This window comes from Sphaerodactylus townsendi, linkage group LG03, assembly GCF_021028975.2.
Source record: "Sphaerodactylus townsendi isolate TG3544 linkage group LG03, MPM_Stown_v2.3, whole genome shotgun sequence".
NCBI lineage: Eukaryota > Metazoa > Chordata > Lepidosauria > Squamata > Sphaerodactylidae > Sphaerodactylus > Sphaerodactylus townsendi.
The window spans coordinates 120,165,500-120,183,621 of NC_059427.1; the positions used below are offsets into that span (position 1 = coordinate 120,165,500).

At 43.2% G+C, this 18,122-nt stretch overlaps 1 protein-coding gene across 3 annotated transcripts in view; it reads left to right on the forward strand.

The window, feature by feature from the left end:
- The first annotated feature begins 2,459 nt into the window (after window positions 1-2,459).
- The window catches only part of UNC13D (unc-13 homolog D), a 66,921-nt gene continuing 51,258 nt past the window's right edge, over window positions 2,460-18,122 (forward strand). The window contains exons 1-2 of one of the 3 annotated variants that reach the window (XM_048487697.1): window positions 2,460-2,675; window positions 11,408-11,466. Coding sequence is in view for 1 of the 3 variants with exons in the window: in XM_048487696.1 (XP_048343653.1) it covers window positions 17,051-17,083 (33 nt within the window). In the remaining 2 variants the exon portion in view is untranslated. Of the gene's footprint in view, window positions 2,676-11,407; window positions 11,467-16,253; window positions 16,348-17,011; window positions 17,084-18,122 lie in introns of those variants that run through there. The other 2 variants (XM_048487698.1, XM_048487696.1) reach the window with 2 other exon arrangements.

Here is an 18,122-nt window from a genome sequence, read left to right on the forward strand (position 1 = left end):
AACTTATAGAACAATGATTTGGTTAGCCTGCTGTAACAAAAATTAAACAGCATTTTGGCATGTTAGAGACTGGTTTCATCACAGCATATCTTGGGTGGACTAGAGCACAGTTCATCAGCTATATGAAAATGCTATTTTGCATTTTTCTGTTTATTTATGAGAATTTGTCTTTGGCATATCTTGGGTGGACTAGAGCACAGTTCATCAGCTATATGAAAATGCTATTTTGCATTTTTCTGTTTATTTATGAGAATTTGTCTTTGGTATACTAAATATCACACAGAGTGGGAGTGAAAATCCTGGTCTCGACTGAGTGCTAAAACAAATAGAATAAAATTTGCTGGAAAACTCTGATTTTGAAGGTTTAGGGGAAGGTGACTTTCAGGTCAGCAGTAGAGTGTCCCAGATTCAGTCTTCCAAGGAGATTATACGGCTGAACTGACAGACACCTTATTTAACAACCTCAGCAACAAAAACTTCAGATTCCAGCTTGTTGAACTGGAGTAGGCAATCCCCTGCAGGTTGGGTCACTTTTCTGGATATGCAGGACCAGTTTTTCACTCAAGTAACTGAAGCGAGCCCCTGAGGAGCTGACAGCATGGGAGAAGGCAACCAGCCGGCCACATTTATCACCTCTGCACTTGGGCATCTGGGTGGGGCTTAGCTTGTTTCCAATGTTGAGACCCAGTATAACCTTCAGTTCTCCCATTCTTTTTTGTCTATTGGCTCACCAACATCTTAAAAAGCAGATGGTGGGTTTTTAGGCACTTAGTCCCAAAAGGTGACTTGCTTATGGGTAAGTTTGAATCTGTTGGTTTTGGGCTCAGTAGATATCAAGGTTTTGTTTCCTGCGCCGGGTGTAAAATTAACACAGCAAAACTACAGATGATTTGCTAGCTGCTGCTGTTGTAAATGGGCACTGATTGTTTTATAGAAATCTGTACTTTTAATTAAAATGTCATAAACATTTTGCACTTGATAGCCCGCTGAGCCCACTGCTTGCTTATTTTCTAAAATTTTACTTATTTTAAACATTTTATGCAACCTTTCCAGCCAACTGAAGCTGATCAAGGTGGCAAACGATCAAAGACGTTATAACAACTTTAAAAACACAAGTATAAAAGCAATAAAACATAAAATCCATAAATGGGTGGGAACGTCAGTGAAGGAATGCCAACAAACAAAAGTCTTCATCTGCTGGCAAGGGAATAGGTGAATCTCCCTGGGAAGAGAATTCCATAATTTTGTTTCCATGAGTGGGAGATCTTTTCTTGGATTACCACCCATCTACTCTTAGATGGTAGGGCCGGGCGCCCAAAATAGTGATCCTGAAGATCTTAGTGGCTGGGTTGTTTTATACAGTAGTAGGCAGTTCTTAAGGTATATCTTGCAATGTTGTATACCCACATTTGTGTATATGTGTATGTATGCAGAAACACACGAGCTTTTAGCAGGAGTTTGATCTGCAGAAATCAGCAGGTTGAAGCTTTTATTTAAAACATTTTCCCTATCTAATAGGGACAAAATTCTCAGCCCTCCCAGTTCCTGGCCTTTAATCTATTGTGGCAAATTGCAGGCACAAGGTCCTCTGCAATAGGCCCCTTCCGCACATGCAGAATAATGCACTTTCAATTCATTTTCAATGCACATTGCAGCTGGATTTTACTGTGTGAAAATAGCAAAATCCACTTGCAAACAATTGTGAAAGTGGATTGAAACTGCATTATTCTGCATGTGCGGAAGGGGCCATATATATGAAAATGAATATGTACTCCAGCTTGGAGGTTATTCATGTGTATGTGACAACAGTTAGCCAGATTCTGATTAAAAACAAGAACAACCTAGGACTAGGTCATCACCAGTATGAAAAGCCAGTGTTTGGAGATCCTGTGAGCATGACTGTTAACTGGGATTGTGATGTCAATATCAATCCAGCGTTTGTACATCACAGACGAGACACCTTCTGGAAAGAATAACAGACAGAAGAGTCTACTACCTCCTAGTATGGAAGTGATTTCCCCTTATGGGAAATATGCTACTGTAGGTAAAGGGTGAGTGATCAATAAAGTGAACAATACATCAGAATATATTCTTGACACAAATGCCAGTGTGTTTGGCCATATGAATACAGCTAAAAGATTTTTCCTTTCACACAGCCATGCTCTTACTTTGGCAGAGTGATTTGCCATATTCTCCCCCTCCCACAAATAAGCTGAAGTACTGCCTCATACAGGAAACAAGCCAGACCTGCTTTGAAGTATTAACAGTCCAGCTGAGCTCACAATATAAGCTCTGAAAAAAACCCTGCTGATGAGATTCAAAGGAATACCAAAACCAGATTTAGAGTTAATTCATTTTTGGGGTCTGGAGCAGCCAATTAAAGTAGAGCAAGGCCTAGCTCTGGCATGACCAGCTGCCTATTGTTAATGTCCTAAGTGTATCAACAAGGATGGGATCACTGCCTGCCTTACTATAATCAACAGATAATTAAATCAATGACTGATTTTCATTTCCGCTACAGTGAATGGGATTGTATGAGCTGAAGGAAGTCATTCTTGCCAATGGAACAATATCTCTTAGGGAATGTATCAGCTGGGACAAAGTTCAGGTTGCCTTATTGGACAGGCAGTTGCTGAATGGAATATTGCTCTGATAGCCTGCTTTAACTTTCTCAGGTAAGCGTTTTATATAGGAGAGAGGATGTCTTGTCTGTGTATGTGTTTGCGTTTTATATTCAAGTGTTTTGGAACATGGAAGGGTTTGTGGAGTTCCTTATGTCTTATGCTAAATTGTCTGTGAGTGAAGGAAAGAAGGCTTTGCCTATATGTGTTAATAATGACACAAGGCAGGTAGACACGATTGCACATTTGTATGGTGCATAAACTAACCCATAATAGCACATTCTGCTTATACAGATTGAAATTCTCCATTGATCGCCTCATAAGAATTATTTGAAAGGAGAGAAAACTTGCCCTTTTGGCAGCATTTAACTTCCTCAGTTATGAAAATGGGCTTATGATTCCATGGTGTAATTTTCCATGTAATAGTTCCATGGTGCAATTTTCATATTAAATAATCTTTATGCAGCCTATTAATAGAGGTTAATTAAGAACTGCAGATTTGCCATTGATTAAATGTATTTAGGTGTACCATCTCTGTAAAAGCTATGTTATATAGGTTGCAGGCACTTTATTGTGCCTTGTTAGGTTTTCCTAGGTTGTATTAGATTGGGGACAAGGAAGGGCAGTCATGAAAGAGCTAGTAGAGATTGTTAAGTGTAAGAATGTGTCACTGGCAACCAAGGTTGCTTTAATTCATACAATAATATTTCCTTTTAATATGTATGGGTGTGAAAGTTGGTCAATTAAGAAAGCTGACAGGAAGAAAGCAGATTCCTTTGAGATGTGGTGTTGGATGAGAGTTTTTCAGATACTGTGAAATGCCAAAAACACAAATAAGTGGGTTCTAGATCAAATCAAACCTGAACTGTCCCAGGAAGCTAAAAGGACTAAACTGAGGCTGTTATGCTTCGGTCACATAAGACAAGAGTCACTGGAAAAGACAATAATGGTGGGAAAAGAAGGTCCCATACGAAATGGATTGACTCTATAAAGGAAGCCATTACTCTTAGTTTGTAAGACCCGAGCAAAGCTGTTAATGATAGGACAATTTGGAGGGCACTGATTAATAGGGTCACCACAAGTCAGAAATGACTCAACAGCATTTAACCCACACACTAGGTTGGGGTGTGTGTGTGTAGAATTTTATTATTATATGACGCTTTACTTATGCATTGTAAGCAATCTTGAGCTAGATGGAAAGATAAGATATACTTTAATAAATAAAATGAAATAAAACTGCGTTGATGCAATCAGTGCTGCTTTTGCCAGTAGGGAAATGCGCTTAAGGGAAAATCTGCACCTGTTGATTTTCTGCTTGTGGCCCCTAAAGGTATAGAGCCCCTGTGGCAACTTTATTGGATTCCCCCACAGGTTTGCTCCCTTAGTATGAATACTCCCTCATCATTGAAAATGAAGTGCCTCACTTAAAGTGCTTTGCTAACTCAAAGTGCCTCCACATGTTCCAGTAAAACTGCTTTCAGCCTAGAGTTGTCAATTCTGGGTTGGGAAATGCTGGAAATTTGGAGATGGTATCTGAGAAGGGTTGACTTTGGGGAGGGGATTCATTTGGCAAATGCCATAAAGTTCACTTCCAAGCCATTTTCTCCAGGAGAACTGATCTTTGTAGCAGTTGAGCTGTAATTCTGAGGGATCCCCAGGCCCTATCTCAGGGGTCGGCAACTTTTACCACCCAAAGAGCCATTTGGATCCATTTTCCACAGCCCCGAAGATCTACCGAGCCGGAGAGGCGGCTCTGCTCCAGTTCAGCCCCTCCACTCACCTTTCCTTCCAGCCCTGGGAGGCGGAGGCGCAGTCAGGGAAACCCCCTCTGCCTGATGGAGCAGGCAGCCGCCTGCGTGGGGCAGAGGAGGGATGGCAGCCACAGCCTGCCCAGTTCCGCTACCTCTCGAGCTGCGGGAGGCAGCGGCCCTGGGTAGGGAAACCTCCTCTGCCCAATGAAGCAGGCAGCCGCCTGCTCCGTGGGGCAGAGGGGGGATGGTGGCTGCAGCCTGCCCGGTACCACGCCCGGTACCACTGTATCTCGCGCTGCTCTGTGGGGCAGAGGGAGGATGGCGGCTGTGGGGATGGCAGAGGGGGAATGGCGGCTGCTCTGGAGGGATACGCCCACGCTACCCTCCGACCTCCAGGGGTTGGAGGGCAGCATGGGCATGTCCCTCCAGCCCTCCAGAGCAATGCTGGAAGGAGAGGTGAGTGGAGGGGACATGAAAAGCGGCGCCCTCACCCACAGAGCCGCCCTCACCCACAGAGCTGCACTCACCTTTTCTTCCAGCACTGCTCTGGAGGTCTGGAGGGACATGCCCACACTACCCTCCGACCTCCAGGCCATGTGGAGCCACAGTAGAACGCTGAAAGAGCCTCATCTGGCTCTGGAGCCGCGGGTTGCAGACTCCTGCCCTATTTGAAGACTGTCATCTGTATTTTTAATCTTATAACAATGCTGCACAGTAGGTTAGGGTCCAATCATGTAAGTCCAGCATACTGACTGCTTCACCACAGTGATTCTGCTTGTTTATGTTGACTACAAAATGGAAGCGAGTCCCTTGAACTTAATGTAGGGTTTACATTTATGTTCATAAATAAAATAAATACAAAATCTGATTCAACGGTTGCTTCCTTTATAAGGGATCCAGATTGAGCAGAAATTCTAAATTTAGGGGCTGATCATGGAAAAAGGGTTTCGATTCCTATCTTTCATCTTCAATTAATGGACAGTATCGGCTTAAACTGAACAAGCCAAACCAGTACATTGACCTAATCTGGCAAATCTTGCATTCTTAAAGGTTGGTTTAAGTGTTCAAAGCTCCAAATCTGGAAGAAACCACTGTGGAGAAGACTACTTCACAGAGAAAATAAAGAATTCAGCACTCAGATTCCTTGTGTACTTTACATTGCTTTGTGGTTTATAGAAATTTGGTGGTGATCCACATGTGACTCATGGAACTGTTGCCAATGTTTTTAGTGGGGTGTTTGTACGATTTATTTAACATGGCTTGGCCCCTTGGCTAACATTCTGTGCATAGCAGCTCTGATAACCTTGATAACTTGACTGACAGAAAGAAGAGAGCATGAGGGGCAGTATCATTCACTCTGGAAGCTTTCTGTTTCAAATCTATCTTGTCTGTTGATTTTTGAGTGTAAAAGGTCAGTGTGTTGGGTTGCCAACTTCAAGTTGGGAAATCTCTGGAGATTTTGGAATGGAGCCTGAAAATGGCAGAGTTTTGGAGAAGGAGTAGACCAGTGTGTTACCACGCTGCCTGGGTAACTTTATTTCCCCAGATCTGCCAGCTCCCAGCAGCGCAGAGGAACAGAAACAGGACCCAACACAGCGAGAATATTGAAAATAAAAATGAGTTTATTGAGATACTGACCTACGTGTCAGCACCTCCACACCACGGCAACTGCAGCTGCCTAGCAGCTTTACAACAACCTTTATACATTTGGGTGCTGTGTGGTTTCCGTCTGTATGGCCGTGTTCTAGCAAACACGGCCATACAGCCCGGAAACCACACAGCACCCAAGTGATTCCGGCCGTGAAAGCCTTCGACAATACAAACCTTTATACACTTTCTCCTGCCCGGGAGTCCACGGAAATACAGGACAGCCCACAACCATTCATTTACAGATACATAGCAACCAATTAGAGTTCAGAGGGCAGTCCCTTCCTGAATCTTGAAGGCAGAAACAGGGCGAGGCGATGACGTAGGCACAGGCAGAAAAAAACACAAAAGAATCCTATGGGTGCTTAGGGCCAGGAATCGAAACCTAAGGACGACGGCACCCTTATCTGCCTGCTGGTGGGATTAAGGCAGATGGAGGCGCTTCTTCCGGGATTCCTTTTGTCAAACTTCCATTCATGGTTTTAGCAAATGAAAGGGACATGCCCAGGTGGAGCACGGGTCGATTCCAGCCTTGAGCAAAGGAGGTTCCATACAGACACAAATACAAAATACAACAGTAATTCCTACATTCTACCTAATACAACTTGTTCCTATCTAACTTATAAAGCAATAAAACAGAATTTCACCTTTATTAACAACAAGATCAGAAATGGAATAATTCATTTCTGACTCCGCTATCAAGTGGAGATATGATACCACAGAATCCAACCTCCAAGCTGATCTCTATGATCTGGAAAACTCTAAGCCCCACCTGGAGGCTAGCAATCCTATCAGATTGTGTCCAGGTGTCTTTCATGAATGTATAGGCAAATCAGTTATCAAAGGGAATTCTGTTATCAAGGGAATCAGTTTTCAAAGGGAATTCTGTTTTTCTCAGAAAAAGTTATTTCAAGGTTGAACAGGGAACAACATGTGAAACTGTTACTTTTACTGTGCTATGCTGTAGCAGGCAGTGCCTTTAACTAGCTTCAGCAGGTTTGGCAGCTGTGTTCCTTCCTAGTGATCAGGTTTGGAAATGATCATCAATACTCTAATTGCATCCTGATTAGATGACTGCAATCTGCTGCATGTGAGACTGCCTTTAAGGATCATTCAGAAACGTCTATTGTTAAATTGTTGACAACTCTAGCAGTGCTATACAATGCTAAGAATTGGTACTATTTTTTCAAAATTAAAAACATATACCAGTATATATTGCCTTCTGAGGGTGGGAACCACCTGGGTGAATCCTCTCCAATAACCACACTGGACTCTTTGCTGGATAAACATTTTGGCCATAGCCATTTTATTAGCCAACCAAAACAGAAGCGTGAGGCGTAGCATGGGTCTTGATCTGGCCCGTCTGCTTCATAGCGAAGCTCCAATGGGCGGATGCCCTGTATTGGACTTCGCTCCACTGAAGGGCTCTGCCGGGCGGACGCTCCTGGCAAGAGGTGATCCCCATTTGCCCGTTTGGCAGGGCAGTTGCCTCTTGCCGCCGTCGGCACTTTCAGATCATTATCCATGCGCCACTGCCGAAAGGCTATGACAGAAACATGCAATAACCGAATAAACCCAGGGAGAGGTGGGTGGGCAAATCGCCGGCTGGCCGAAGCACATGGCCAGAACAAAGGAGGGCTTTCCCCTTTAAAGGGTCAATCCACCTTCCCCTCCTGGTGACGTCAGCCCTTGCCCAACATGGCCTGGGCTTCGCTTCCGCCCTCAGTTAAGCGGAAGCGGTCACCTTGGCTCCACCCATCCGACCCCCAGAGGCAACTGCAGCCGGTGGGTGATTCACAGCTGTCTTTCTGGGTTCACAAGGCAGAATTTCAGCCTATGAAGGATCCATAGTATTGTACCACCTTGTCCACCGAGACTTTGGAAAATCTTATTGAGTTCAATTGAATTGTATTGGACTCACATGGGCAAATAAAGGTAGCTAAGTGGGTTTGCAGTGTGGAGGGGAAACCTGGTGAAGTTGTTTTGTTCTTGTGCCAGCAGTCCCTCTTGAGTCAACAAAAGTTCTGTTTGTGGAAGATGAAAATGGTAGTGATGTTCCCCGATTCCCTCTCTTCTATGTAATCACCAAGGCAGCATAGCTTTTTGTCCATATAGGTCCAGAGCCAGGTTTGTGGGGGGCAGGTGCTAGGGAAAGGTAAGAAAGATTCAGAAAGAGTTTTTAGCCAACACTTCAGTTTAAGTCTCCATCACTGAATTTCTTCTTACAATTCTTAGTAGTACTCAAACTTCTTGATAGTAGAATTTTAGAACCCACAAAAGGGAAAAAATATGCTTTTCTGACAAGTATCTTCCAATTAGATCCTTTGTCTTCTGCTCTGCAGTGTTCTTGACACCATTCTTTAACAATCCCTGTAATTCTGCCCCAAGGGCCAACATTGGTCCTGATATGATTGCAAAATCATTATAACAAAGAAGTACAAGAGCCCTGCTGAATCAGACAAGTGGTCCATCTAATCTAGAAACCTGTTTCACACAGTGGACAACCAGTTGCCCAATGGCCAACAAATAGGATGTAGAGGCCAAACATTCCTTTTGACACTGTCTCTTAACTCTGGCATTCAGAAGCCTACTGACTCTGGAAATAGAAGTCCATTTAGTCATCATGGCTAGTAACCATAAATTGACGTTCTGTGTGAGCAGAAGATAGTTCATGGAATTACTGGACCACTGGCCAATTTCTGGAGCCTGCTGAATTCTTGAAAAAAAAATCTGGATTAGGTGTCCCTTTATCTAACCCAGAAAGGTTTTTTGTTTAAGTTCTTAAACAACAGTGCATATATAATGCAGGTTATACCGTTTATCTGCATTTTAAATATAAGCACATCACCTCCTTTTGATAGATGAAATGCAGTCTGTTTGGGATGGAATTCAGAGGATTTCTGCAGATGGAAGGGAAAGCAATATCCATTGATTGCTTTCTCCTCCTCCCCAGTGGCAAAGTTCCTCTTCCTCCCTCATGCTGTTCCAGGGGTGGGGGGAGAGGTGTCACCGGTCCTACAGGAGCAATCTTGGGGGTATTGCAACAGCAGGAGGGGGAGGTGAGGAATTTGTGTGCTGCAGGCAGAAATTCCTTCCATCTGTGGAGATCCTGCATGGGATCCAACCACTTATCTTATACACTTTTGTTCCACCTTCCCTCCAAGGAGCTCAGAATGTTGTTGATAGTTATCTCTTTCTACATTTTTATCCTTTCAGTGGTCCTATGAAATAGGTTAGGCTGAAAGAGTCACTGGAGCATAGTCATCCAGTGAGCTGAGTGGCAGAGTGGGGATTAGTACCCCAATATCCCAGATCCTAGTTCAAAACTCTAGCCACTACATCTACAATGTGCCAACACTTTTCACAGAATGGTTTACATGGGGAAGTGCTTTGTCCACATTGTGCAGAATATAAAGTTACAGTTCCACAGTCAGTTGGGAAACCCTGACATTTGAGAACTTCAGATGAATAAGTGTCCAGGACTTTATTTAGAAATAGTAATTCAGAGTGTTTAAATTTAGGAGCCCTTGTCAAAATCATGAGCCTCCAAGACTGAGTCATCAAGAGATATTTTGGTCAAAAACCACTCATTTTCCACTCTGCGTTATTGAGATGAACACAGCTTTGAATTTTTATATTTTAATAGGAGACTTCAGCATGCAAAGAGCTAACCCCTTCTACACCTTTAGAATACGTAGCCCCTCACAAGTGCTTGACAATATGTTCTTTTTGACCAAACCATTTGGGTCATGTGTAAGTACCTTATTTTCTGGAATGTGTTATCTAATTGCCTCAAAGTTGGTTAAGTGTCAATAGCGGAGTTAGGGGATCAGATGATGGTAGGACTGCTTTAGAGAACTGGACAAAAAGCAGTCCTCATTTGATTGTGCATAGAAAATTACAGAAATTGGTTAGCCAGGTTGACCATCACTACAGTCATGAATCACACACACTCTACCACAACTAAGCCAAAGTCAACACCTGTAAGTTTTAATGTGTGGAGAGAAATGAAAGCCTGTGGTTGCCTTTGTCTTGAGCTGCTAACCTCCAGGTGGAGCATGGAGATCTCTGAGTTGCTGCTGATCAATTCCCCTAGAGAAAATTGCTGCTTTGGAAGATAGATTCAACAACATTTTACTCTGCTGAGGTTCCTCTCTCCCCAAACCAAGCTCCACCCCCAAATCTCCAGGAACTTCCCAGTCTGGAGCTGGCAACCCTACCTTTGATCCTGACTTTGGTATGCCAGTGCAAGAAAGTGAGGTCAGCATCTTGGGATTCTGGCAATTGTTCCACCCGCCTCGTTTTCATTCCCATGTTTTCCCCAATGCCCAGCTGAGTATTGATGGGAAGGGGCCACTTGGGGGTGGGAAAATAGCAACTCTGCCCAACTCACTGGGATTGTAGCATTCTTGTGCTTTTGACTATTTGTATTCAAAAATATTGATGTCTAAATCCCATCATGCAATTAGACCATGCTAGAATAGATATATTACCCCCCAAATATGACTTTTATTGTAGTATAGTTACAAGGCATACTAGAGGATTAGGTGGAACTCTGGCACATTCTACCTGTAGTGATAGTAGTTGTAGTCGTAGTTGTCGTCGTCAGAAACACCAATGAATGGGTATGGGCAGTGGTGGGATTCAAATAATTTAACAACCGGTTCCAATAGTGGGATTAAGATAATTTAACAACTGGTTGTTTACAAGCACCATTTTAACAACCGGTTCTGCCGAAGTGGTATGAACCTGCTGAATCCCACCACTGGGTCTGGGGCACATAGCATCTCTGTCTTGAGACACGTGGTGAATAGTCTGTTAATAGTACTCAGCTTTGGGATATCCCTGAAGATTTGTGGATAGAGTTTGGGGAGGAAGGGGACCTCAGCAGGGTGTGATGCCTTGGAATTCACCCTTCAAAGCAGCCATTTTCTCCAGGGGAATTAATTTGGGTTGCCAACTCCAAGTTGGGGAATTCCTGAAGATTTGGGGGTGGAGCGTGGTGGGGATGGGTTTTGGGGAGGGCATGGAACTTAGCTGGGTATAGTGCCATAGAGTCCACTCTCCAAAGGCGCCATGCCTGGAAGTCAACTGTAATACGTGGGGCTCTCTAAACCCCACCTGGAGGTTGATGACAACCCTAAGATGAAGGAATCTGCATCTGTATGTCGTAATAATTGTATTATGTAATTTCTGTTTCCACAATGACTGCAAACTTGATTCTTTCCAGAGAAGCGGCGTTGAAACACCTCAGTTTTGCGTAATAGTCATTGAACTTAACCTCCCCCCCCCTACCATCTGACTAGAGGATAGGAAAAAAGGAGCCAATCATATTGAAACTGCTCTGGCAGGAGAGATTTACAAAGCACTCTGTTAATTTATTTCTAGGTTACTGTTCCAAGTAAAATCAAAGGAAAGGAAGAACTTGAAGACAATCAAGACAAGAGGTAAGCAAGACTCAGCCTTAAAAATAATCTCCAAAGATTTCTTTAAACTTTGACTTTTCAGTGAAAGAGAGACATGATTTGTGACTTCCTCCTCCCCCATGATATGTTTATAACTTCAGTGCAAATCCATTAAAATGAGTTTTTCAGGTATCTTTAAATACCTTTAAAATATATATTTAAAGTACTTCAAAAGGTCTTTGCACATAGCATGGGGTGAAGGTATTTGCTTATGCTTTTGTTTTCCCAGGAGACTGAAGACACGTTTTGCAGGTTATTTCAGTATACATTTTTGTGGAAGGGCCTTCCTTTGAATTTTAATGGACGTTACTTCTACATAAGTATACTCAGGATTACAGCTTTATACTTGATCAGTTTTAAACAGATGGCACAGATTACATAATATCTAGAAAAGTAGGGCTTGTTTGTAAATAAATATGTGTAGTGTTGGATGTATGTGCATCTTTGTGTTTCAGATCAGTGCAGGCATCAGTGGAGCATCCATCTCTCCCCCAAGTTTTTTTTTAAACCTGTAACTTAAAACCCTTTGTTTTTCTTTATGTTTTCCAATTGGTCTTTGATATTCTTTTGGGTTGTTTATTACCTTAAAAATGTCAAAATGTTGGATTCTATTACAATGACAATCCAGTGACAAACTGATCCCAATGCACACTTCAGAAGTATATAAAACAACCGTCCCATGAAACCCTATACTTTGAGCTCCATTCCTCAGAAAAAAATGCTGCTCTCTTTCTCTCTCTCTCTCTCTCTCTCTTTTCTGTTGAAATTGATAAAAGTATCTCCAGTATGCCTGACAAAAGTGCTTCTCTTTTCCAAAATGTATTCTGGTTTTAGGGAGTTTACTTGGCAGAAATCAGATTTTTGCCTGGAATTATCTTTAGATGCTCATACATATTCATGAGTGGATCTTGGTTGCTGAGTTAAATTCACTGCTTGCTTGGTCTAGCTGACAGTGAGGGTGATTGGTTGATACTTTCTTGATGGGAGCTAATGAATGGAGGTGCTTTCCTGAATGGCAGCTTGCTGGCAATATGTGAATCTGGGACCTGTATTCTGGCAGGTAGATGAATCAGCTGTTACATATGCAGACAAGCATAAACAGAGTTGGAGGTTGTAGGCAGCCTAGGAGAACTGTGAATACCTCAACTGCTGCTGTGGGAATCGGACTGCAGGGACTGGGAGTGGGGTTTCACCTGTCGGGGGTGGGGGTGGGGATCTGCCTGAGGGATCTGCTTGCATATTTGTAACATTTGCTTTGTTTATAAAGGCACCATAAATATCCATCAGGCCCTCCTGGAGTGCTATTCCTGGACTTCTCAGTTTTCCGGGAAATGAGGAGTGTGTAACAGAGCAACAGTTGAGAGGGTCTGGATTTGTTGTGCTAAAGACATGTTCACACAATGGTGACAGTAACCTTTTATATAGGCCCCTTCCGCACATGCAGAATAATGCACTTTCAATCCACTTTTAATGCACTTTGCAGCTGGGTTTTACTGTGCGAAATAGCAAAATCCACTTGCAAACAATTGTGAAAGTGGATTGAAAGTGCATTATTCTGCATGTGCGGAAGGGGCCATAAATTGCTGTTTTCCAACATTTTTTTCTGGTGTAGGCCTTAAGTGTCATAAATTCCTTGGCTGTTGTACATCTACTACACAGGTGCAGCTTTCCCCATAAATTCAGTTTTATAGTGGAAAATAAAACTACTCCCCCCCTCCCCACTCCTGTCATATAACTATTTAGGATACAAGAAGCCTATTGATGGGGAAGAATGAATTCATTATCTTGAGAACTAATTTTTGGTTTTTTTGTTCGCCTCGTCATGTAATAATATTTTGATTTGTAGTATGTGTCCAAGTTATTTCATCTGTTCAATGTGTGTCAGAGATGTATAAGTTCTGAATATGGGACAAAGTCATCTTAAATAAGTTGCTTTGTTAGTGTGGGAGGAAACATGTATATTATGCAATAAGTCTTTTCTTTTCTTTTTGAGGAGGCAGAGATGAATCTTGCAACATCAGTATTTCCTAATGCTTTTCCTGTAGTTATGTAAAGTTGCTGCTGACTTAAATTAATACTATATTAAGACCAATTTGGACAGATAAAATCCCATCTCTGGTAAATCATCTCTGGTAAACCAGTGGACTGAGGACCTTAGAACTCTACCAGTATTTGAATGCATAACATATGGATATTTGTAAGTTGCACATAGACTTAGATATTTAGAAATCATTTATAGAAACTTATGTCTAGATCTGCCACTACTGTTGCATTTTTGTTTTTAATTTACTTATATTTTTTAATAATACTTTTGGGGGGGGGGGGAAGAACTGAAGAAAGACAGAACCCTTGCCTAGAAATAGCTACTTTATTTGTATTTGGCATATTGCTCTACTAGTAAAACTAATGTACTATCAGAGATCCTTAGGAAATAATGTTTGAAGTTCAGATGAGTTTAACGAATGATGGATAATACTGTGTTTTGAAATGGTGAAATACAAAACAGTATTTCATTTGCTTTCTATGTATTATTGTAACTTGTCTCTGTTTTTCTTTTTGCTTGCTTTTTTTGCTTGATCTTTTTTTGCTTGCAGTAATAGTATATAGAAAAACAAAAACAAAAAAGTGACATTACTTTCACAGACTACTGGAGGTGAGATCCAGGACTATTGTTCAGCTGTAGCCAGTTGGCTACCAAACTTCTATATAGAGTTTCATTTTCTGTAAAAAAGAGATTCCTTCTGTTAAGAAGTGCTTCTGACCAGAGCATTAAAAAATCCATACAATAAAATAGAAGAAAATACATAACAGAATAAAATTTTACAATAATAATGTACAATTTTCACAGAAAACATAAAAAAATTAAAACCCATCTTGATAAGTGCCTTAAAGAAATCGCTGCTGCCAAAAATTTGGCTACAGATCATGTTATTACTGGATCAGCATTTGCCAGTGGAAAAGAGATCACCCAGGATTAGCAGACAGCAGATATTTAGTTAAGATAGGAGTGATCTAGCAATCTCTGTGCACAGTAAATTGATGGCAAAATAGCATGAGATTATCTGTTATTTCTATTGCACCAGACTTTAAACAGCAGAATGAACTGATAATGGGGTTTTAGCAAAGTGTCCCCTCAATTCAGATCCTCACTGAGCCTTGAACTCACCTTCTCTCAGCCTAACCTACCTCACTTGATGGTTATGAGAATAAGGTGTGTGCCGCCTGAGCTCCCTGGAAGAACAGCAAGATAAAAATGTGGTAGAGGGAATATGCCTCCATTGCTACTTTACTTTAGAAAGGAAAAGAGAAGATTTCTGGATACTTGAACACCAGGGGTAGCAGAAGGTCTCATGGAAGATCTCTTTTACAAGGCAATTAAGTCCCAACTTCATGTTTCTTCTTCTACAGAGCCTAGTCCAATTTTCTTTGCACTTGTTTTTGATATTTAGAATGATGATTCTGAAATATCAGATTTGAATATAACAGTCTAATTGTCTAATATTTCATTAGAAACAAGTAGGAGTGTGTGTCATGCTACGAATTATGAATGACAAATTTGCTCCTTTGGTTTTGTGGTTGGTTGACAGCAAGTCATTCGGCAACAGATGTGGAAAAAATGTTGTTTTTCATAACTAAGCCTAAAAAGACATATAAGTTGTTAAGGGAAAAAAAAACTTCTTTGGAAGGGAACAGACTTGGATTTTTCAAAACTTTATATTAAAAATGTTCAAGTTTAATCTTTCCCAAATGTTAGGTGGTTTCTTGTGTTTATAGCTAGGCAAATTGGGGCTCCCAGAAATCTGCAAAGCAGTCAAGACATAGCTGATGTGAATCAGGTGCCCATTCCGCATGGGCCATTTAAAACAGGCCACGGCCACTTTCTAACCCATTTTGGGGAGGGGGGAACTTAGCACGGTTCCTGCCCCTAAAATGAGTCGGGGCTACATTTTTGTGGCCAAGCCGGGTTTTTTACTATTGCCGAAAATGCAATTCTTCTCAAAAAACCCGGCAATGAGCCAGCGCCGTGCGAAGGGCCCAGCAGAAGGCGGGTTTATTAATCCTGCCTCCAGCAATGGCGGCTCCACTGGCAGCGGCCATGCTGGGGATGGAGAACCTGTCCATGGCTTAGCAGAAGTGCAGTTCCAGAAAGCCGAAGGCATCATTGCTGCGGCCTTCATCTCTGCGTTGAAGAACCTCTCCCTGTGGTCACAGGTCATCACCAGCAACAGCAAGGAGGAGACATTCTTGCAGTTGATGTACTGCCCTGGAGCCCCTCCTGGGTGGCAGAAAGGGATGTGTCAGCTGTCTATGGCTTCAATGCAGGGGTGGAGCAAGGGGAAACTGCACCCGGGGAATGCGTGCCCCCTGCGCCCCTGTGGTGGCTGCGCCTGCCCCCCACCCCATCCCGGAATGCCCCCGGAATGCCCTGTCATGCCTCCGCACTGGGGTGTGCCCAGGGCATCACGCCCCCCTGTCCCGTGGGCGCTATGCCACTGCTTCAACACAGTGAGGGAAACCAAGACATGCAAATCCAGTCATTACCTGAAGGGTGGGGGGGGGGAGGAGAAAGCGGGAGAATTGAAGGATGGTCTGGGATGCCCAGCACCCATGCAGAAACTTCATGCCCCCCCCCCTTGTCCCTGGGCAGGAGTCATGCTCTGGACGATGCCAGGATGGCTGCCCTGGAAGGCTTTGCAGACCAGAGTGTCCACCTACCTCCTCAGTCCTGGAGCCAAACCGGACCACCTTGATTAACAGGATGACTTCTACAACCATTCAGAACTCTGGGACACATTCTGCCACTGCGGACAGGCCAACCCCGAACTGCTACTTCACCTCTCAGTAACTGTTGGCTCTTGCCAGGTACCACAGGGCTATGGCCACCCGCTTCTCGCCTGGGATGGCGCACCACATGTTAGTGTCCTGATGCTCCAAGTGTGGTCTGAGGATCTGTGTGAGGCGCATGAATATACTCCTTGTCATCCTGAAGTTGGCCATCCACTCCTCGTTGTTCTAGACACCCAAAACAAACTTCTCCCACCACTTTCTTCTCCAGGGGTACACACAGTACCAGGGTGTGCAGGGGGCACATGCCAGTGCTGTACGGCTCACTGATGGGGCCGGTTGTCCCTTCAGGCTGCTCGGGATGGAGGTGCCAATGCCAGTAGCTGCAGGAGTCTCTGCAGCCTTGGGGGGGGGGGGTCATACACGCAGGTGTCAGCGACCACCTGGATATGGTCGAACAGGTGCTTACCAAGGACCACCATTATAGAGATGTCAGTCAATGAAACACTGAACATTTCTTTGGGTTAAGTCAGTGATATACACAGGACTTCAGGACGTGTTGAGAAATTACAGCTCTGTTGCTGTGAAAGGAGGGCTCTGCACGTTTCCGTTTGCTGTTACAATGGTCAGAGTGTGATAAAGAATGTGGTTTCCTCTTAAGCTTGTGTGCTGATGGGAACAGTGTGCTTCGGTCTAAAGCACCCCAGTGGCAATGTCCTCCTCCACTCAACTTGGGCTTTCCCTTGCTCATCCCAGCATTGAGCCCGACAGTGAAAGCCAAATGAGGGAAACCTCCAGAGAAGATTGCAGAAAAGTATGTAGCCTTTTTACTGTAGGAAGATATTTAAACTGAAACTAATACTTCTGTTTTTCTTTCTTTGCTACTTCTCTCTTTCATGGCCTGCTTCCACCTGCTGAGATACTTTTGGAGGTGCTGGATTTAACTGTTGGGATTTTGAGATGTTGAATGCTTTTTGGAGGTTGTTGGATTTAACTCTTACTTTTGTATTCTGCCTTTACTCTGGAGACCTCAGAGAAACATTTTAGTTTCACACCAACCTAGTGAGTGGCAATTGGCTCCATAGATTAGTAGAGTTTTGAGCCAAGGAATCCAACATCAAAGTCCAATATTCTTGTCACTATATTATCAGTGCAGGCACCCATGGAACTGCATGGGCTGGCCACGGAGAACTGACTAGAATGCTTCTAGAAGCTTCAGAGCACTTGTAGTACCCTCCTTCTCCCCCCCCCCCATCTGGAGCTGAGAGCAGGTTGGTTTGCTGCCCAAATGGACACATGATGCAGGGGGGAGAGTGCTCTTCCCTCAGTTCTCTCTTTGCTGCCTTGAGAGAGGATTGGCTTCGGATGAGCACTTCATTAACCTCAACTTTTCTTTTCTTTGTTTTCTTCAATCAAAATGGCGTTATTCAAGAAGTGTTCAGTGTGTGGAGTGAAGATGGCTCAGAAAGATGAGCATAATGAGTGCCTTTTCTGCCTCGGTGAGACTCGTACCTCAAGACATTCTCATTTTGCTGCCTTTTTACTCCAAAGGCCAGACATGAACATGCCTCTGGGATTAAGGTTGCAGTGTGGGGAAAATCCTTCACTTTGGTGGATATTCCCACAGATAAATCTTTAAAGAGGACTCATACATTTTTGGTCTCCTCAGTCCCAAAGGCTTCATCCGATCTGACTTCAGCTTTGGTGGTCAAATGGGCAACTTCTAAGTCCCCTATTAAAAAGGCTAAAAAGAAGGTAAATAATACCTCTCAGCCTAAGCCATTGTCTCCTTGATACCAAGGCTCATTGCTAATGTTTCCACAGTCTGATTCCCAGATTTGTCAATCAGCAGT